We start from the raw sequence: 22,706 nt of genomic DNA on the forward strand, positions 1-22,706 counted from the left end.
TCTAATACAGCTTTTACTTTATGCCCTGAATGAACAAGATTAAAGACACCTGCATGTTATGTATGAAGTGGGTATAACTAATTAGTTCCTCTAGACTGAAACAGAAGGAAAATCTTTATGCAGTGATTTACCTTTGTGTTGTTGTTCTGTAGGAGGTTCACTGTAGCTCATGTTTTATTTCTGTAGATCTCTGTAGTTAGCAGTAGTGTTTAGCAAAACTGTTATACCATTCCACTGATAAAGATAATTATTAAAGAAAAAAAAAGTCACAAGGCCTCTTTTTTTCTGTCCAAGGGAGAAGCAAATTCTCATTAGCATACCATTTTGGAGCCTAACCAACACTCTTCTGTAAGGGCTAGACTTTCAGTGAGACTTTTCTGAAAGCAGGAGGTCATCACTTCTTAAATCCATGTTGAAATAAGTGTTATTTCCCCTAAAAACAAGCACTCCAAGAAGTTGGGGGAATAGCTTTCTAAGAGTGAAAGACAAACTAGGTAATATAAGAGCTCTCACATAAAAATAAGTTTGTGTTCTAAATTGTAGTTTAAAGAGTTCACAGGACTCTTTAAAGCAAAAATATTTAGAAGGAAAGTTTTACTAATGCTTACAAAGGGGAACCGTATTTCTTCTTCCCCTTATAAAATATAAATCACATCACATGAAGGGCTAAAGGGTCAGGTAGTAAGTAATATTTGGCAGAGTTATAATAACAAACAACAACAGAGACTACAATTCTTGATTTAAAAACAAAACCACAAAAAACACCTTGCAGAACAGGCTATTTTCTCTATGAAAGTTCCATGATCAGTCTTAAACATCCTCTAACTTAAGTTTGTTGCAAGTACCAACAATCAGATCAATACATGAGGCATGACAGCAACGTAGGATTACAAAAACAACAAGCAATGGGACTTGGAAAACTTTATTTTTTCCCTATTTTGTGCGTAATGGTACTTCAGGAGTTCTTAAACAATATTAAAGGAAACAACACAGCCAGCAGCTTGCAAAACATAGAAGGAACTGTCATCCTATTCACCAAAAGCAGAGTGCATAAGGAATAAAGCTTGTTGTCCCTCTACCACCATGGCATTAGGTGGCATAAAATAGCTGAGATGCTTACTATATAGAGCAATGCTAGAAGACAGACATTACCCAAACTAGTTTCAAGTCTGAAACAACCAGCCTAAACAGTCTCACTGAAAAGTAACTAAGAGGAGTAATACCTATTAACGGAATAAAGCTTTAAGAAGTCTGGTTCTGGCACTAGGTATAATCCCATGCTATAGCCATGACTTGTAAAAATGTGCATTTTCTTGTAGGATATGCTAATGGCAAGCATACCCTAAGACATCCCGGTCAGAGTGACTTATGAGGACTTGTATGTGATGAAGGAGGGAAGGAAAAAAAGGTGCTTTTATGCTTACGGGGCTTAGTAAGCAGTAAGAAAAAAGAATTTGAGATTCCCTCCAATAGGGATGAAATGTATTTCTGAAATGTAGGTACCAGAGCCAAGCCTTTACCTCTGTCTTAATCCCTTTAGGACCAGTCCCTTACATTCCGAGTTTATAGACTAAAATTACTAGTCAGTGCAATGAGATACACTGCATAAAAACAAAGTACAACACAAAAAAGCAATACAGCAGAAGCCATAAAATATTTAGTATAAATTGGCAAAGTCAGTACTTTTCCTTCACAATATATGGCAGAAGTAAGTTTTTATAATTTTCTCTCTTTAGAACTCTGTTATAAATTAAACTGTGCTTGAGAGAGGAAAACATTTAAGAACAACTTTGGTACAGATGTGAAAAACAACTTTCTGTTAGTATTAGTTCTCACACCTAGCTGGTTTGTTGTTTCTTTATGTACATAAATTAAATCTCTAGATTTTTGCATTTCTTTATTCATGACTTTCAAAGGCAAAGCTGTATTTCATGAATCAGACCATCTGGAAGTGTTTTTTCATTGCTTTTAATGCAACATTGCTGTTATTTCATACCCATTTCTTTTTATAGAGGTTATCTTGTGCTACTGTTAGGCTGAAAATCTGCCATTTAAGTTTCAGTAAGACCAATAAAAGTAGGCTTTAAGAGTTAAGGTGCTATTAGAATTCACTGATTCTGATAATACGATATTCACATAAATTTGCTTTGTGGAAAGTGAAAACCAGCTAGTTGAAATGGTAGACAGTTACAAAAAAAGAAAACAGTTCACTTACATGAAAATGTTCACCAGATAGAAACAAACGAAAGCAGGCACAAGTATCCTCTGTAGCCATTTGGACTAAGTTTATTAATGAAGAGACCCTTCCTAAAACGTTTGCTCTCTTAAGAGACAAAAGTTATATGCATATAGATACCAGGTTACACAACGTACTACTGTGATGCATCCTCTCAGAGTTATTACAAGCCGTATGAGATGTTTAGTCTGTGTCCTGTACTCTGCGGCAGATCTCCTCTGTGAATTCTGAGCACTTTGCATTACCTCCCAAGTCTTTTGTCAAGACCTGAAGGAAGAAAAAATGGTATTAATAAAACATTTAATGGGGGTAGTCCTGCCTCTGCAGTTTTATCTTCTACATGTTGTACATGGGTACTGAATACAAATGAGAGACTACATCACATATGAGTTTTTCTACATTCCATATGGCTTTCATCAATAACAACTATGCAAACTGAGGCTGGTAGAGAAAAGTGAGTACGAACATGGAGCGTTGTTATCTCAGTTGAGATTTTGTCTTAACTACAGGAAGAAAGCAAATTTGGCCAACGCTCTCAAGTTAAGTATTAACTTTTTTTTTCCTTAACAAGTTTGTCCTTTGGAAGTAAAATTCATATATGAGGACTCAGCACAAAGCTAACTAATTAAGAGTATCAGTCAGTAATGTTTTTTAGGGGGTTATTTTTCCAAGGAACCCCACATGGAAAAAGCACACGGACAGCTCTCAAAATGCTGCACGTTAACAATTGTCTCATGTTTGCTTAGTTAAGAGATGGAAAAACAGACAGTTAAACTTTCTTCAAGTATAACTCCTGTCTGCCAGCATGAGGATTGTAAAATAATAATTAAGAAAGTGGGCAACATTGCTTGTCCAACCTAGTCAGATTAAAGCAGGCTAAGAGGTAATTTAAAAATCATTAGTTCTCCCCTTATATCACACACACACAGATCCCAATTAAATAGCTTGGGGTGGGGAAGGGAAGAAACAGCAAGCATGAGAGGCAATAAGATGTTACTATTTTAGAATCTTGTAATTTTAATTGCATTATGCTTTTTCAATTTAAAAAGATTCTCTCCACTGTGAGCATGTAATCATAACATCGTAAGCGACTAGTAAACAAGTAGCCATGTCACAAAACTTGCACTGTTATCTTCTGTAGAATTACTGACCTGCAGATGGAGAATTTCATTTCCAGAGCAGTAAATGGAAACTTTACAGGAGCACCTCTTTATTCAGTTGTAAGTTTATTTTTTTGTTTGTTTGTTTGTTAACTGGCTCCTACACACAGCAAGGTAGCTGCAAACAGACCACTTATGAAACGATGACAGCTTTTTGTTTAAGCATGCTTGTTACTTTTAATTACAAAGCAGCTTCTCATGCTCTTGCCCCAGATAACTGCACTAGCATGGCTAAATACTAATCCTCTTTAAAGAGAATCATCGGGATCTTTCCAGTTCTGTTTCGAAAAGGTAGAAGTCAAAGTAGGTGAGTGAACCAAAAGAACTCTGAGCAGAAATTCAGGTCAGGTTTCAGAGCAGAACTCTTTCCTCCCCCCTCCTCCCTAATCCCCTTTGGGTATGGAATCTGGAGAGAGTTTACTGCCCAAGGGAAATTGCATACAGTGTTAAGGGAAAAGGTAAATACCGGATATAATTTTGCCCTTAACTGTTATTTAGTAATCCAAAAAGGAGCCAAAGTAGTTAGGAGTGAAAAAGAAAATAAGTGACCTGAAAAATAGGAGCAGAAGTATTACAGTCAGAACTGAAATGAGTGATTAAGCCTGTAAAAGGCAAATGAGCATACTTCACTTTAAGGTCCTGATTTTAATGTATTACAGGCCTAACAAGGAAAGTAAAACTAGCTACTTGAATGTCCAACCCCTTTCATGAAAAACAGAGATCCAGTTCTAGTTTTAGAGCTAGTGGAAATTGAGACACAAGGAGAGCTACAGAGTATCCCTCATAGTGAGCTGAGCAAACTTGATACCACTGAGGGTAACATAATTACTATAAGAGAACAGTTGTGGTACTGCTCAAGATTCAAGCCAGCAAAGCAGGGCATCTGCTGTTTTAGTGTTGATGTTCTAAGTTTAGCTATGATAAAATATTATTTTAATTCACTTTATGTATTTCCACATCTTCATGTTACCTTTCCATCTTTAATTGTATCAAAGCAAGCTGTCTCAATTTTTGTGGCATGCTTGTGTAGTCCCATATGACGCAACATCATTACAGCACTCAGAAGAAGGGCAGTTGGATTTGCCAAGTCTTTTCCTGCAATATCTGGTGCTGTTCCATGAACCTAAAAAGAAAAGTGAACCTTGCTGTTACAAAGTTACTATGTTGATAAAAATGTCCTAGTTAATTCTAGTATGCAACCAACTTAAAACTGAACAAATAGTCCATAAAAGAACATGCACAAGTTTGTGTGTAATACATATTCTGTTTTTTGAGTAAAATTTTTCTACTTTAATAGTCACATTATGTGTCATGGGAGTTTTAGATTCTCAAGTTGAGACAAAATTATTATTACTACTAGACCGCTAATAAGAAGACTTACCGATTCAAAAATTGCAACTCCATTAGCACCAATGTTCCCACTCGGTGTTACTCCAAGACCCCCAATCAATCCAGCACACAAGTCACTAGAAAAAAAAAATCCACAAGTTCTTTCCACATAGTTATTTCCCAGCAATGTATTAAAATAGCTTTGTTAATTCTCATTTTATTTTGACAACATTCTAACAAGACAGTCTAAGAATAATATTATGAAAGTATAGATCCTGTTAGCCACTTGTATTCCACTGGAACATTTGAGAACTTGCAGAACTACTAGCAAGAGAAGTTTCAATAAGGAATAACAAAAAGGAAATTCTAAATAGTAAAATAAAGCTGATTAAGACACAGGCACAACAAAAGGTACTCAAAGCACAAGAAATCTGTAACAGCCTCAAGAACTACCAAAAATTCTGATGTACTATCTACACATACGTACATATCTAAGTCTTATTTCCCTTGAAGAAGCCACAGAACCACTTACTGTATATAAAGACTTTCTAGAAAAAATTGAATAATTTTGCTCAGTTAAGGAAATACTAGTAAAGTTTATTGTGTGAGACTTAAGGAATATGTTCCAAGTGGCACAAGACTGGCTTTACCCTTCTCTTTACTGAACAGCCTGAAAGTCATAAATCTAACATCAGCAGACCATCAGACATTAGTAATTTGCATGTATTTTCCTCCAAAGTTAGCATAGAAAAGGACAAACCAACTCTGTCTACAGTTTTCATTCTCTACCCTCAAAGCCGAAAAAACTGATAAGGCTCTTAAAACTCTAATATTTTAGCACACTGTTTTGTTGTCTACAAGGTACCTAGTAGATGAATAAAAAGCAGAGAAGTTTGGATGAGCTTGCAGAACTATCTTTTAAATTAACCTAAATTGATCAACTATAGTTTAGAAAAAAAACGGATACAGTCTAAACTTGTAACTTAAGGTATTTAATGCTTCAGGATGGAGATTCCTTCTGTATCTATTCAGGCCAAGAAACCTTTGGCGTTATGCTCATGCTTTAAAAAAGCACAGGGGGTGACTTTCTCCAGTGACACAAGTGCACTTCTTCAAGAAAGACTCAAATTTATTGAAGCTTTTTGGAAGTATGAAGTTGACAGAATTTCCACAAGAACTTTAAAACTGGCAATGCTGAACTAGGTATAGTAAGTTGAAATAGTACCGATGATGGGACTCAAACTGATCCGACATCTTGCAATTAATAGTGCAATTGTCTGCTGTGAGGGCCCTATGGACTCCTCTACCAGTTCTTAAAACAAGAAGCATTACTTGGAGTCTGATTTTTCTTAGAGGTGACTGATATCCTTATCAGAGGGAGAATGCCATCTTAAGAAAAGCTGAATGAACATTTCTTCTTATGCATCAGTTACTTTTACACTCATCTGTACAGAAAACAGGAGATGAACTTAAAGACTTAAGCTGTCATTTTAATGTCATTTTAACTTTTAATCAAATTCCAAGGCTGTTTTCTTCAATCTCTCCTTGGACATGCAAAGAGAAGCAGTGCTCTGTTATACACTGGAAAAGTTCAGATTAAGATACTTCATTTTACTAAGCAGTAGTAATTGAGTTTACATTCTACTTAAACATTTTTACAGAACAGAAAAATGTCTGCTGATTGACTTGGCTTTCAGGACATCAAGTAACTGTAGTAGAAATGTTTTTTAAATATGAAATTTAATCTCAAAGTGAAAAAAAATACAATACAAACCCCAAAAGCTGGTAGGATAGTAAGAGGCCATACATTTCAATCTTCAGAATCATTTACCTCTATGGATAGCTTGCTTTAAATGTGATATTCCCACAGTCATCTTATGTAAGTTTTCCTAATGCTTAAAAATAGCAAATTTTTCCTACTGTCTACCCAAGCATTCTGTGCTACAATTTGAGTCATTAACTTTTTTCACGCTTCTGGAGGAATTTCTCCTACACCAAACCCCATTTGAGTAATACTCCTAGCCTTTATCTGCAGAAACTTTTTTCTTTTAGTAATATGCATATTCTCGTCATATAGCTCATTCCAACTACATAGTAATAATATTAGTGTAATAATACCATCCTTTCTTCCTATTCAGAGTCTGTGTGGTGTTTAGCAGCTGACTGGGTTAAACCACAACATGAAGAACTCTGGATGCAAAAAACAGTCACTCATCTGGCTGGCATGTAACCGGATTAACTTTCTGGAACAGTATTTTACATGCTGATTTAGTTTAAATCAAAATCTCCATACCTGAGGATGTCACCATACAAGTTTGGCATAACAAGCACATCAAATTGTGACGGATCCTGAACCATCTAGAAAGAAGTATATTTTTATTAAGGCTAAGAAAGTAAACTAAAAAATAACCATAACTAAACCAGATAAATACTCACATTCAGACACACAGTATCTAGATACATTTCGTTAAATTTAATATCTTTACAGTTTTCTGCTGCCTCCCTGCATTTTCTCAAGAAAAGCCCATCAGACATTCTCCTGCAATTAAGTGAGAGAAGACGGCTGTTACTGAAAAGTAAACAATATATTGAGGTAAAGAATGCATGCAACAGGAATTTAAATAAAGAAAAACATTAGAGTGCAGACACCTAATTGCTGACTATTAATCCCTTATGTTAAATACAAACATTTTTAACATGATACAGTCAAAGAAGTTAACCCTTTTGTATTCCCATCTAAAATGTTTTTGGAGCAGTAGTTTGACTGTCACACATTAATTCCCAAACCCTTGTTAATTCCCTTGTTCTTTTACTAAAGGCTTACTAAATTTGTACAGATGGTGACATGTACTATCTATCACGTGCAGTGTGACTCAGTTCACTATGAAGTGCTTTGGAAGCTACAAAGGACACTAGCTATTTTCATCCTCATTTTTTAAATTCTTTTTCTTAGCTTATTTTTAAAGTAAGAGCTGTGGGAAGAAAGTCACAGCACTCCCACAGACTTACTAATACAAACATTAGTCTTACAATTAGATTTAGAATACAAACATTAATAGGTCACTCCAGACCTATTAATAGTAGGTCAATATTGTCCATTTTACTTATGAGGCATTTACTTCAAACATTTTACTTACTCCTGCTAGCATTAATGTTAGAGATTTGAGGAAAATTTAAAGCGGTTTATAAAAGCCTATTATTTTTTGTTGTTCTTAAAAGGAAGTTTCAACATACATAATATTTGCCTTGTGTACAGCAGTAACGTGGCTTCTCTGATTGTTTCTGGCATACTCAAAAGCAAACTCTGCGATACGCTTGCTAGCTTCCTCTGTGATTAGCTTGATACTTTGCACGACACCTTCAACAATCTGAAAGACAACAGTTGCATTGCTAGTAGAAACAGAAGCTTATTTTTTTCAAACCAATAGTATGAATGTTTGGAACAACAAAATAGTAGAATTTTCAGCAAGACAGTCTGCACAATGCATACCACAATAAAAGACCATTTTTGTGGGTAAAGAACTTAAAAAACACCACTCAGCCTCTCAGTAAGAAACGACTGAGATGGGCAAAGTTATTAACAAAACATAGAAACCCTCCAGAAATACAACACTTCCAGCAACATACCACATGTTCAATTCCACTGTATTCGCCTTCTGTGTTCTCTCTTATCGTGACAATGTTTACATCTGTGTAAGGGGTTTTGTATCCTTCAATTGAGACACAGGGACGTACGTTTGCATAAAGGTCAAAGGTTTTACGCAGAAGCAGATTCATTGATGGGTGTCCTGCAGCAATTGGGGTTTTTAAAGGGCCTGAATGCAAGAAATAAGACAAATGAGATAATAATACTACTCCACAAATTTCAGAGTTGAAACTCTAGGTAAAGTTCTGTGGCACTCTGACAGAGGAACTCCAAATTCCTCTGTAACCCTTACACCGAAATGCCACAGAAATTCTCTGTGCCATCAAGAATACTAGAGTGATATAAATCAGCTGCTCAAAGGCCAAATTGTTTCCCTCATTCACGTGGAACAGGAGTTCTTATAAAAGGTTTTTACTGAAATGAAGATATTATTAATTGAGAGTATAATTATTACATTCTGTTGTAAATCAACTACCTTGGAAATACATTCTGTTTAGAGTATAAAGTTGATATTTAGTACTGCCCACCTTTAACATATTTCCTAGAAAGTCTGTGACACAGCTTTGACACGACGAACTGTTTTAAGATTACAGAAGACAACCTGACAGACTGTCCCCTAGAGTTAGCCATTATATTATGTTACTGATGAAGGATTTTTGCTTTAAACCAAACTCACCATAAAACAATATTTAATACCTTTGTGTTCAACCCCAAGTACCTTTTAATCCCATTTTGTTTTTATCCATGGATTCTTTGGCATCCGGAGGTATCATCCACTTTCCTCCTGGTCCTTGGATAGCTGTAACATTCCTCTCTTCCCACTGAATAGGAGCCTAAACACATTTTCTCTATGTTAACTTCAATATCAAGACTTTTGCTTCCACTTTTAGCTTATTTTTCACAACAAGGTGCTTGAGGAATTTTGTCCAAACCTTCCTAAACATTTTTTCTCTGGTGAGTGACAGAAAGCATTAGATGCTTGAACTTGAAAATAAGAACTTCTAAAACACAAGTAATTGCAAATGAAATAGTATGATCAGTATACTATACCAGCACAAATTTCACCATCACAAGATGCCTCCCTAGTAATGATATACAGGTAGCATGAGAACTGCATTTACATGCTAATACCTTTAACCTTTAAAGAGTTCTCAAGTTCCCTGTATTCAAGAGGCACAAGACATCTGAAAATGGAATTCATTGAGAACTGATCATACAAACTGCCTGAAAGATGGTGCATAACATGGATATATCTGTTATCTAAATTGAATCTGCAAGTGTTTCACAGTGCTTTCTGAATTTTCGTTCACCATGGGATTCTTCTAATAGGAAACAAGCTGCCACCTGTTCATCAGGGAAGGCCATAAAGGAAAAGGTGCAAGGTCTTACATAAGCAAACAGAACCAATCTAGGCTTAACATACTAGAAAAAGAATCTCCTTGAAAATGAACAGATCAGAGTAAGGACTGAAAACCTGCACTCATACACAAAGGTAGGTTTTACTCTGCCATACCTCCTGCCTCTCTCCCCCAAAACAGCCATAGCTATTAAAAGCTTTCACGTGTAATTAAAGATAACTTCACCTTTTCCAAATCTAAGTTGGACAGTTCTAACAAAAAGTGAATATGCTTTGACACTATTGCTAACAGGGAGCAATTTAACAGCTCTTCAGGAAAGAGCACTATTTTATTCAAAGCAAATGATACAAATTCTCATGAAGTTCCTGGGATAAGTAGGAAAACAGTTCTTCGACTGTTTTCATTATCACAAAAGGTGAATGCAATTTAAAAGTGCAGCAGAATAACTGCAGTAAGGTTTCTAATAATAAAATAGTTCCTTCCCTTCACATATGCTTTGATCTGCACTGAGAAGTCACAACGGATCAAAGAACGTCCTGTCAGTCGCTCAGGATTGCTACCTCAACAAGATGATTTCACATGATACATTGAGTTGACATTTCCAGAACTTAAGTGCAACATTTGCTCTCAAGTCACTACTACTATGCCAGCTAACACTTTCAAACACTGCCATATTGCAATACTATCTTTTAACATCTGAAGCTTCAGACTGTTTGTATTGCCAAGAAGTTTTAATAGCTTAAACATGACTCAATCGTTTGGAAGTTAAAAACATTTATAACTATAACCTAGATAATGTCTGTTGTGGTAGTTAAAGCTACAGTGCTCACAGCAAGACAAGTAGACTTACTTTGGCAGCATCAAAGATCTTCATCACAGCAGCAGAAATCTCAGGTCCTATGCCATCTCCTGGGATTAAAGTTACTGTTTGTACCTAGGCAAAGAAATATCAGTAGCACAGCTAATGAATGCTATGTTCAATGCAGGAAACATTTTCATAAGTTGCAGAAACCAAGTAACTACTAGAAAAGAAAGTTTGAGTTACCAAAAATCACTATGAAGAGTAGCAGTATTGAACAGAGAAGCAAGAATGACAAGCTTTTTTTCAAAGGGAGCGTGCAAGCATTTTAAGAGAATTTTTTGAAGATTTGCCTACTGTTCTTATTTTAGAACACAGATTTAACTTGAAAGACAGGTTCCTGCTCAGTGCTCCTTGAAATAAGTGATCTCAACATGCTTTCTTCTTGAAAACTGGAGAGGAGACAGCACTGACATCTGTTTTCCATACATCTCCAGTATTATCAACATGCTATGTAATACTGACCCATGCTAGGAAAGGCTTAATTTATGAAAAGCTTATAGAAAATAAAAACAAAAACATATCTAAACTTCTCAAGCAGTTCTCTAAAAAATGCACACTCATTTTTAATCCTGTCAAGTTATTTTTCTGCCATGATTTTCTCAGTTTTCTTTCCTTTGTCATCTTCAAACTGATGAAAAAAATCACAAACCCTAGGCTCACTGGATAACAGAGGAACAAAGTACTCTGCTTTGATTAAAAAAATATATTGATGATTGCTATTTTCATCCTCCATGCCCCAAATCTTGATTTTATTTATACATTTCCAATATTTTTGTAAGGAATCATTACTACCTACAAAAAGGCAGCTCGGATACAGCATTACGTGTCAAATCCCAACTAGAATCAAATGACAAGATATGCTGCCATCCTCCTCCAAAGAGGATACTCAGAATTTCAGAAGGCTTTATCTGAAACAATAACATGGTATAAGCAGATCTGGAGGAGCCTTACCTTCTACAACTTCCTATACTGTGTAAGACACAAGCTACACTTCAGTTTCTTCTCTCCACCATCAGTTCTAGAAAACTTAGAGTTAAGAGCCACGATTCTTCCTTAAACTTAAGTCCTGCTTAAGGGTACATGCAGTGGTGCTGAGCCCTGCTTCTGCCTGAGCAGTTTTCAAGGCCATCTTCACTGAAAAAAGGCCTGTGGGCACCTCAAACACACACAAAAAGAAGGTAAAACGTCTACAGGGAAATACACAGCCGGTGTCTAAAGTACATTAAAGAGGGCCTTGAAAAGGCAGAATTGTAAACGCAAAGTACTCTAAAAGCAGCAAGATTTAGAGTAAATCCAGCGTGTAGCAGAATGTCTGCAAAATAAAGATGAGAAGCTTCTCAACAATCTTCCTAATTTGCCTATATCCCAATGAGTTTCAGAAGACTGGCTTATGACATCCATATTTTGGGAAAAGGTGTTGTTTTTTTTTTTAGTAGAGTTTTTTAAATTAGCACTTACTCTTTTATATAAAGTAGCCAAAGACAGTGATTAACCAATATACATCCAGTATGGCATTAAGAGCCTGTATGTTCATTTATTCTGGCCTTGTTTTTGAGAAGATAAAATTAATAGCAGCAATCTTATAAAGGTCAATTTCTGGGGCTCTTTCTTGAGAAACTTCTTAAAAGAAAAAGGAAATGGTACTATCATACTCACAGCACTACCAAAACTTCTGGTCACCTGTTTTTGGTTTTTGAAAGCACCTAGCAATCGTGAAACCTGCAGAAACACAGAACAAGAGGCTGCTATCTTATTGCACCAAAGGGATTTTAAACAGTTAACGATAGTGCAGCGACCATGCATTTTAAAGTCCTGTCACTTTAAAGTCCAGTCTCAAACCAGCACACAACTCGAAAGCGAGCAGCTGGTGCCTTGCCAAGCTGCCCACAAGCAGTGTACCCAGCTCCGCGCACGGGTGTTCCCAGCAGGGTCAGGCCGGGACAGGCACGCCGTGCCGCAGTGCCGCTCCGTGCCTGGAGGTGCGGGGAAGCCGTTGCACAGCAGCCTGAGTCCTCAGGTGCCACATGCTGGGGAAGCAGCCGCAATAACTCCAGCTGAGGAGATGATACAACGAGGCTTAAGATCGCAAAGCAGAAGGGTTGTTCCACCAGCCGCAGTACGTTGGTGCTGAGGTCTCGCTTCCACAGCTGCTTTCCAGCGGTGCAGACTCCTGCCGGGCACGCTGGGTGCCTCAGTCCTTACCCCACAGCCGTGCCCTTGGTGCCGCAGCGGGATGCGGAAGCCTCCTCCCGAGGCACGCGGCACGGCCACGCTCACCACGGCGAGCGCAGCCGCTGCCTGCGCGGCTCCGGCCCCGCACCGCGCCGGGCCCCGGCCGGGCACAGCGGGCACCGGGCCTCCGGCGGAGGCTGCGGCACACCCCGAACACGGCGCCGGGAGCGGCTCGGTGCCACCTCAGGGCGCGAGCCCCGTGCCCGGCCGCCCCGCCACCCTCCCCGCCATCCCTCCCTCCGTGCGGGCGGCGCAGCCATCTTGGTGGGGCCGGGCCGGGCCGCCTCAAGGTCACGGCAGCGGGAGGCTCCCCGCAGCGCCCGGCGGCCCCCTCCCCGCCCCGCCCGCCCCACCCGCGCTCCCCTCAGAACCGGCAGTCGCAGCCCCGCGCTTCCCCCTCAGCCCGGCACAACCGGCGGCGCTCTCCCGGCCCGGCCCCGCACCTACCGCGGGCATCCACGCGGCTGCAGCCATGGCTCGCCCGGCGCCGCGCCCCAGCAGGCCCCGCAGGCACGGCCACAGCGCCCGCAACCGGGAGGAGCCCGGCACCGGCACCGGGACGAGCCCCGCCCCGCCCCGCCCCGGGCAGCCCGGCCCCGGCAGCGCCGTGCGCATGCGCTGAGTTTCCCGCCCAGCGCTCGCGGTGGTCTCGCTGAGGTGGTGGCGGCGGTGGGGAGGGGGGGGAACGTGGTTGGAGCCCCTCAGCCCCCGGTGCGGCCCTGAGGGGCACCGAGCGCTCCCGGTGAGGGGGAGAGGCCGCTGCTGGCAGGTGCCTGGGGGCGCTGAGCGTCCCTAGGAGCCTGGCACCGCGTGGAGGCACCTCCAGCCGAGGGGTAGCGGCCTCTGAGGGGCTTGGCCCCCGGGAGATGGGGGAATCGCCTCAGCCTCCGTGTGGCCTGCTGGCAAACGGTTGTGTGGAGGCAGCCTGCTGCGGCACGGTAGGCTCTGCTGTCTTAAATAACAGTACTGCCAGAGTGTGCACGGTTTTTTTTTTTATTTTTTTTAATTATCACACAATTTATGCCAGCTGCTTTGTTGTGAGTTCAAGAAGTTAATTAGAGGAATAAACGAATGTGTCAGCTTTGATTTAAAGCCCCGAGCAGCGTAGGTGTTACTCTAATTACACCACAATAACAAGCAAGATGCACAAGAGTGGCTGCTGTGCATCCCTTCTTAGAAGGGCCCAACAACACAGTAATAAATACACCAGTTATTTTCCCTAGGCAAAAGATGCCTCTGTAGAGATAGCAGTAGTTTCTTTACCCTCATTCTTTTGAGAGTTACTTTAAAGGAATTCCTGTTATCAAATGTCTCCTCAGGAAATTGGTAACTTTTTAATTCTTAATATTCTACCCTAGCTTAACTCCTGGCAAGTAGCAACAACCTGAATGTATAGGCTACCCTTTTGGATTGAAACCGTTTTGCAAGCAGGGTGGAACTTTACAAAGAGGTAACTTGCAAGGAAACATCTGTGCAGGAGGGGATTTGGTGTATTTGGTATAATGGGCACAAAAACCTGCGGGTTCTTTTTTTCCCCAGTCTAAAGCCTAACTTCTGGTTGTATCTGTGTATGAAAACTTACAAAGTTTATAGCAGGTGATCTTTGGGAGTGAATGCAGCTCATATGCAGCTTGTTAACTGTGTGCAGATGCGAAAATTCTCCATAGAATGAGGCATTCAGAGGTAACGTGGCCAGGGTTCACAGTAGCTTGATCTTCCTTGGAGGAATAAGAGCTTTCATTCTTAGACTACAGTCAAATTCCTGCTGTATAATTTATAGAGGCAATTTAAGGTAGGATGACCTATCTATTGGAGGCTGTTAAACCTAGACCTCTACTAATAAATCAGAGCAAAGTCACCTGGTTTAGCAACCACAGCTAGCAACAGTTCAAAGCAGAAGACTTTACACTGAAGGGACTCAGAACTGAGCACGATCTGTTCAGCTGCCTGGGCTGTGGAGGCAAGTCCCTACAGCTGGGGTCAGATTGCAGCCTTACATGGGTGTTAAGCAATTGCAGCTGACAGCTGCCTTGATATAAAATGTTAAATCTGGCGTATGTGGTTGATAGTATATTTTCTGATCTATTAATTCTATTTTTGAAATAGATGAGGAGTGGCTACGTAAGCACAATCTCTGCTATAATAGCCAGTATAATGGCAAGACTACTGTGTTTATATATTTTGTCCTCTTCATTAAACTTAATTTGCAACTTTGTAAGGTATATGTTGTGTGTTGCTAAATAGCTTACAATCAGTCCGTTTGACAAACAGTTTAGGGAAATTCAAATACCATGAAGTGATGCAAAACTGGCACTGATAACATTAAGATTAGAGTCTGCTGTGTATATAGAGAAGTATTGATTTGTGGCAGTAACACGCTAGGAGTAAATATGGCTTAACGCTCAACAAGCAGATTACACTAATCGTTGAAAAATACAAACAGAAGAAGTGAAAAAGAGCAAACTGAAAAATTTTAACTGAGCTTTGATATATACGAGGAGATAGGAGTGAAAAAGAGTTTGTGCTTTATGCTGTCTTGAAATTTTACCTGGTTAGTGTAGCAAGATCATTACACGATGAAATATAGATACCGCTATAGCACGCTTGAGAAATAGCTAGCTAGTATACAGGAGCCCTCAAAAATCAGTATTTGGAAGTTATTGTAAAAAAAAAAAAAAAAAAAAAATCTTGTGCATTTTAATTGTATTTAACAATTGAAAATCTTCAGAATATGCAGAGAAACGGTTTGCTTTCTGTCCATATGCTCCGTGGGTGCCATTGCCTTGGTAAGTTGTCTTTCTTTTTAAGCAAGAGCTTGTAACTTTTAAAGCAATCATCCCTTTCAGCCATACTAGTTTTCTTACGTACTTTCTCTATGTTAGAATGAAACCAAAGCATTTTTAAATGGAAAAGTGGAGGAGGACAGAGTGGGAAGAGGGTGCAAAAGAATAAACAGGAATGTGTGAACTTCAGGAACTCTACTTCTAGCCTGCTTTGTATCCACAAGTAAGTCATATATACTTGGTGCTTTCCATTTAGCCTTTCTTCTTTTATTTTTAATTTTTGGTTTCTAAAGACTGGCTGATGTGTGTCATCTAGGATACAGTGGGACCAAGAAGCCAAGAATATACCAGCAGGTAAGAAATGAGATGTCAGTCTTACCACTGTAATAACACTCTCAAGTATGCCGAATCACAAGATTAAAAGATAGGGAGCCCAATCCATCTTTGATGTTGATTCACTTCCGTATGATGGTGTTGAGGATAGTTTGGTCATTTATATTTAATCTGATTTGCATAGACAGGCAGCTTGAATCAGGTAGCTGTGAAAGGAATGCTATTTCACACAGATCACTTGACTATGTACTGTTCTGATACGACTGCAATCAGCTGCTAGTTGGTGCATTTCAGTAGCAACAGATCATGAGTAAGAAACATGCTTAATTTTATGGTTAATCACTAAAGCCAGTGATGCAACTTATTCAGAGTAGAGGGTGTGTAAGAACTGGGACGTTCTGGAAGTTCTTAAAGTTCTTAATCTCAAAGGGCCATTATAGGTGGTGGTTTTCACTTTCAAAAAGTTTGTTGAAATAGAAATACTCTAATTTGTATGTTTTGCTTTTTTCTTCTTTATATTCTGTCTTGGGGGTAATTTTTTGGAACAGAAGAATCCAATGCCATTATACATTAGTGAAAAAAATAAAAACTGGTGACTAGATAAAAAAAAAAAAGAGGTCAGTTTGGCCAGGTAGCAAATGGTTGATTCAAGTGGGTGCTATTTGAATAGATGCTTGCTGCACTGTTGATCTGATTGGAGGTTGGTCATTCATTTGTGTTACCCTTATTAGTGTAGCTTTTTCTTATTTTGAAACCGCTGCAATATATTCTGTCGGTAGTGTCCATTTCTGTCACTGATAAAATTCTGATGCTAGCTTAACACTAATAACAAGTGTTATTGAATGCATTCTCATCCCAGTAAATTAATTTTGTACATATGTTAAGATTGTGTTTTAGCACCAGGCAGTGCTGGTTTACAGTTAATCAAATCTGCATTTCTAAATGTTGCAATCTAAATAAATGGTCTCTTAGAGACTGTTCCCCATTCACTGGATGTTTTTACTACATACCCAACACATTTCATAGAACATTACACTGTATACGATAGATGTATTTTCAGTGTTTTTGTGAAATATTTGTTCCTTGTTGTATGTGAAGGTAAACTCAACTCAGATGCTGTTATCTGGTCAGGGTCATTAGATGTAGGAAAAAAGCAGAAGGTAATTCTCCAGATACTAAATATACTAACTTGCTGAAGGAATAACGACCATTGGCAGAGCTATAGGTAAAGGAAGGAATTTTATTAAACAGTTTTAAACCTTCTGCTCTTCCTATGCTTACAACTGGGCAGCGAGCAGGCTGAAGAAGCTTATTTGTAACAGGTCTTGCCTCCATCTTCACATCCTTTCTCACCCAGCTTTCCTCTTGCTCGTATTATAAGAGCTCATCCTTCTGCAGATGTTAGATAATATGATTTTGTTTCCGAGTTTATTCATTCATTCTGCCTGCCTGCATCTCTTCCGTGCTTTTTTTTTTTTTTTTTTTTTTTTTCTTTTTTGTTCGCTTTCCAGGAAATACAGGAGGGTCGTGTTGTTTTAATGTATGCTGTGAGCCCTCTAGCGGCATTTTCTGCACCTCTCTTTCAGGCTGTGGTAGCATTTTTTTTCTTCCCAGCTTTGTTTGCCTGAACCGAGAGTCAGATTAACTTTTGTTTAAGCTACTTAATTAAACTTTCCGGATTTGTTTCTTTAATGTGAGAGGAATACTAGCGTTTCCTGGTCTGTCTGAGAGTATTGCAGCTCTGGTAGCGAGCTTATACCCTGGGTAGCCAGGGCTGATGGAGCTGCAGTGGGAACACAAATGTTTACTGTGGAACCCACGTGGCACCCGGTGGTGTTGTGAGGATGCTTTGGGCACTTAAACACCGCTGGATGGAGGCTCCCGCTTTGGCAGCATGCTACAGCAGGTCAGATCCAAGCAGTGATGAGGATGTACTTTGATCTGAGGAGAGACTGACTGCAGAAACACTTGCTCTGCTACTCCATTCTTCCAGTTCCTAGCCTCGCTCTGCGCGTGTGCGTTACATGACTGCGCTACCGAGCGCCATCAGGTGACGCAGAGCTGTTCTGAAACGTGAAGGTGCCGAGCAAGAGCACCCTGAACTCGCAGACTGAGCAAGGAGACACCGAGGCAGTAGAGAGCTGATTTCTTCAAGTGCTTCCTGCTTGTTTTTTAAGTCGTGAAAGCTCTGTATGTCACTTAGAAAAGCGTCTGCAAAAGGGGAAAATAGGCATCATTGTTTTGGGGTGACACCTGCCTATGACTTCAACACTTCTCTTCCTGGCACGCTGAAGTCAAGCCTTTGCAAAGATTTTCCAGTACCGCTTCCTTCCTCGCTGGACAGGAATAGGCAAAAACAGTTCAATGCAGTCTTTGGGATTTTTTCAGCACTTTCACAGTGTATACATGCTCTAAATGCCTACAACACAGAGGAATCCAGCTACTTCTAATGGGATGCATTTGCATAAAGGAAGAATTCCTCTTCTAAGATGGGTAATAAGCAGACAATATTTACTGATGAACAGCTGGATGCCTACCAGGTAAGATATCTTAGTTTGAAAGGAAAGGAGTAACCTCAGCATGTTTGTGGGTTGATGGGTTTTTGTTTTGTTTTTGTTTTGAGAGTGTTTTTGCAAATACAAACAAAAATTTGCTCTTTCGCTTGCATGTATATATTTTACTGTTCCTTCCCCATACCTATATTATAAGGGTGGGTTGTTCAATACGCCCAGTCTAATTCTTCCTTCTCTGTGTACAGAGGCGTCAAATCGCTCATGTCCTGGCTGGGAAACAGCGTGAAATCTGTGACCAGCTTGCTTAAGGGGAATTTCTGGTGCAATCTTCTTACTGAGCATTTTGTAAAGAAGTGTATCTATAACATTTTTATTTAATGTGCTGACTTTGCTGTATTAGGTGTGAGGGGAAATAAAAGGACACATCTAGTTTCACTTCTAACAGTGACTCATAGAAATATACCTAATGTAAATCTAAAATAGGTATTTTTATGCTTGTATCCACTCCTGGATGGTAGTTTCTTTCTTGACAGAACAATTACACTTCTTATTTCTGGGGATAGTTTATTGGTGGCACTTTATTTCTGTCACATCAATTTTTTAACTGCATTTTTCCTCGAGAAAATAAATAATTTCCAGTCTTCATTCATGTTTTAGCATACTCTAAATCTTACTGAAATGCTTTGAGAGAAGCTCTCTGCACAGTGGGCACTTAGAACAAGTTTATGAAAAAGCAAGTGAGGCAATATGTGAAAATAGAAGTATGCTCAAGACGGAAGCACTGAGTACCTGTTCTGAGATGCAGACAGGGCTGGCTGCATCACTCTGTTCTTTTACAAGAAGTGACAAATACAGACAGAATTAACAGTGTGGGAAATCAACATTTAGTTTCTCCTGATAACCGAAGGACAGATCCAAGGCACACAGAAGTAAATAACGTTATATTTGCCTTTGTGAACTTTGACTTCTATCCCTGTGGTTGAAACTACGAGTGTAAATACCAATTTTTGGGGGGAGTTAGTGCTAACGTGGACATTTCACAGGTGTAAGTATTTATCCACATCAAGTCAGTTTAGGGATACAGGCTAAAAATGCTCTAAAATGTTATCCAATTGTGAAAATAAGGCATAAGTTAAATATTCTTATTAATTTCCTAGTTCTGTTGGTATCAGGGTTTTATACTTGTCATTGTTCTTGCTCCATTTTCACATTTCATACAATGACAGCTTCTTTAATTTCCATTTCCTTACACATCTCATCCTCACCAGCAGTCTCTCACTGTAATGCACCAGTTGCAGACTGGGTTGCCAAAGTTCTCAATAGACTTTTTTTGTTTTTTTACATCCCTGTGAGATAGGCAAGAGGGAAATCACAGATCTCTGAAAACACTGATGTCTGTCTTCTGCTACCAGTAAAAGTGAACACAGAACAGAGCCCAACTGCAGTGAAACAAAACAAAATCCAAATGTAATTAATGTTATCTTCTTGACATAAACTGGCAAATGCAAGAGCCGAAATGTCATCCCTAATTCATTATTCTTCATCTAGAAATTGCCTTCCTCTAATGGCTTTTGCAGCCCCTGCCTTTCATAATGCTGGGTAATTGATCTCAAAGCCTTGCAGTAGTTAGGGCGATTGGATTGACTCAGCCTGTGGGATTTCTCTGTTACAGGAGGACTTGTAGTTCATTAGCATTAGTAAAACATGATTTGCAACAACCTGTTGTGCATATAGATGCCCCAGTGTGCAGCCAGGTATATACTTAAAAATAAGTTTTAAACTGAAAGATGGGTTACTCCTTTTCTTATCCCAAATGGGGGCTAGGCAACTTCTTGAGAATTTGATGTCTCTGAGTTGGTGCTCTGCTCCTTATCATAGAACTCAGGGTTACTGAGTCATATAAGTATGTCAGAAGCAAGAGAGTCAATTTTATCCTTTTTATGAAATAGATTTCTATTATTCCTCACAGCACCTATTAGAAAGCTGTTCAAAAACTCCCTCTCCTGATGGTTAGACTTGTAATTTATTTGCTTAAGTCATTTTATTACTTCGTGGTAACTTGCACAATTTTTTGTCTTTCAACACAAGTTATTCTGGATTTACAGCATTTGAATGTTACTTTAGCAGTGAAGTCTTTTTTCAGGTTATGTTTTAAGAGCTTGTTTCATAGGAGATGCTTCCGATAGTAAGAGGAAGATGGAAAAGTGAGAAGTTAATCTGCTTAACGTACAGTAAATCCACATTCAAATTACTTTAGTTTTCAGGAGTAAAAGTTAAGCTGCAGAAAAATCACCTGCATGAAAAGCTAGCATACAGTAATCTCAGATCATCAATATGATATTAAAGAAATAAAATAACGCTCCCTACCTGATTTGTTTAAACTTTTCAGAAATGCCCACGTGAAAACTTTGTAATATATAAATGATCATATTGAAGGGTCACCTTTTAGCACAACCTCTGTATTTAAATGAAATGTAAATGTGGTCAGCTGCAAGGTGTGCCAATGTTTTAAAATAGAAGAATGTTTTAATTAGCCTCCTAAAAGAGTGATGATGGGAGAGTCAGTTGAAGCTTTTCTTGAAAGAGATGAATGATAGAACTCAGTAACATTAAACCTCTTATTGTTTTCTTTTTTTTATACTCAGAATAGGTAGAAGGACATTAACTAAAGAAGGACTGGCAACTTGCAAATCTTCTAACACCTTGTCATATCACCTGGAAACTTATTTAGCTCCTGTTCTAGTTGACAACTCTTTAAATTTGCATAGGCTTAGTGAAACGTTAGGGAAATCTAAGGAGTTAGGCTTTTGCAGGCATTTGTTTCCTCACTGAGATTCACCTCGTTACAATGTTAGCCATGTAAAAAAATGATTTCTGTCAGGGATTTCTTTTTCCTGTGCCCTTAGAGTACTTGACTGTTGTGTTGTCTTACTACATAAAATGCAAAATCTAACCAAGGTCTGACTAGGGGAAAGGTAAGTGTTAGCAATCAAATAACATCTTAAAATTAAGCTTTTAAAAGTTGTCTACTGGACAACTTTTGGATACCAAGTTCCATAATGAGAAAAACAAATTAACCAGGAATTTTACCTTGAGTTGTGCTATATAATGATAATTGGAGCAGGAGAAAATTAAGACATAAACCAAAGCAGTAACATCAGGTCCATGTATTGGCCTGAGTGCGCTGAATTTCTCACTGAGAAACATGATTACATTGAGTAAGGAATGTGTAGAAGCTGTGCTTGGAGTTTGAACAAACTACTCCTCAAGCAATCTCACTGCTTTCGCTGTAGTTACTTGAAAAGGTGGTCTGAATTTGATACAAATTGTGTTCCAGTTATTTCCTTAATAGACATAACTTAGGGAATGTAGGGCACAAATATTTTATAGCAGGTATTACTCTTTTTATTCTAAGTCAATTCTTTTTGTGTTTGTTAATTACTAGATTTTTTTTCCCCATATGTTTAATACAGCACTAAAAGTGGTATTTATGCTGGTTGGTTGTCTTCTATGCAATACTGCAAAAAATAATAGTAATTTGAAAAAATAACATTATTGTCTTTTAAACAAGAATTTGTCAATTAGCTAACTTTTTTCCTTGTACTAAAATTCTGGTCAAAGTGGGATTCGGCTATATATCGTGAAATATGCAAAACCAGAAGAAAAAAGTTACATTATATGTCAGTAAATGCCATTTATAAATTGAAAAAAGGTCATCAAGCTGTCTTTGGATTTTTAAAAAGCTGTGCTTGACTTGGTCAGGATCTGTGATGAAAATGTACCCTTTTGGGGGCAAAAGTGCAAAAAGCCTACTTGTCACAGGTCCTACAGGACCTTCTGCTAAAAGCACTTTTCAGTTTCATAAAGAATTGCTTTTAAAGTGCAAACTTTAAGTAGCATAATAATGGAAGAAGCATTTGTGAAATTATCTTGTAGTCTGATTCCGGTTTCATGTTACTGTTTGGTGCATATACGGATTGAGCCAAATTAAATTTGCTGACAGTTTGCTTCTTCATCAGTACTTCCTTATGTCTAGCTGTTTCTACTCCAGTGCCTCAGTACAAATACACAAACTATTTCTTGTGGCTGCAGGTTTTGCTTACTGAAACTTGGTGGGGATTTTAGGGGTTTTCTGGCTGTAGTTCAGCAACATGATTACAAATAAAGAGAATGTGAAAATCTCCAGTGATATTGTCTGCTGCAACCAGCATTTTTCAAGATAAAAGTCCATATAACAGTACTGTTACTAGTGCA

General features: G+C 38.8%; 2 protein-coding genes across 3 annotated transcripts in view; one reads left to right on the plus strand and one right to left on the minus strand.

Annotated features, from left to right (window-relative positions):
• ACSBG1 (acyl-CoA synthetase bubblegum family member 1) overlaps window positions 1–22,706 on the plus strand; it is an 86,968-nt gene that overhangs the window by 30,555 nt on the left and 33,707 nt on the right. Inside the window, exons 15-19 of the mRNA XM_084532179.1 lie at window positions 12,821–13,374; window positions 15,552–15,609; window positions 15,923–15,960; window positions 17,038–17,099; window positions 18,429–18,479. Of these exons, the coding sequence (XP_084388305.1) occupies window positions 12,821–13,374; window positions 15,552–15,609; window positions 15,923–15,960; window positions 17,038–17,099; window positions 18,429–18,479 (763 nt within the window). The remainder of the gene's footprint in view (window positions 1–12,820; window positions 13,375–15,551; window positions 15,610–15,922; window positions 15,961–17,037; window positions 17,100–18,428; window positions 18,480–22,706) is intronic.
• Window positions 909–13,391, minus strand: IDH3A (isocitrate dehydrogenase (NAD(+)) 3 catalytic subunit alpha). 2 transcript variants are annotated; one of them, XM_084531865.1, is made up of 11 exons: window positions 13,271–13,391; window positions 12,248–12,310; window positions 10,580–10,663; window positions 9,090–9,204; window positions 8,353–8,540; window positions 7,960–8,093; window positions 7,162–7,264; window positions 7,019–7,083; window positions 4,778–4,862; window positions 4,367–4,519; window positions 909–2,503 (listed from the first exon to the last, which is right to left on the minus strand). In XM_084531865.1, the coding sequence occupies exons 1-11, from the start codon at window positions 13,295–13,297 to the stop codon at window positions 2,420–2,422; spliced, it is 1,101 nt and encodes a 366-aa protein (XP_084387991.1). In that variant the 5' UTR covers window positions 13,298–13,391; the 3' UTR covers window positions 909–2,419. The 2 variants fall into 2 exon arrangements, with proteins under 2 accessions (XP_084387991.1, XP_084387992.1); XM_084531866.1 differs by lacking the exons at window positions 12,248–12,310; window positions 13,271–13,391 and adding an exon at window positions 11,543–11,732.

This window comes from Aythya ferina (assembly GCF_964211825.1).
Source record: "Aythya ferina genome assembly, chromosome: 11".
NCBI lineage: Eukaryota > Metazoa > Chordata > Aves > Anseriformes > Anatidae > Aythya > Aythya ferina.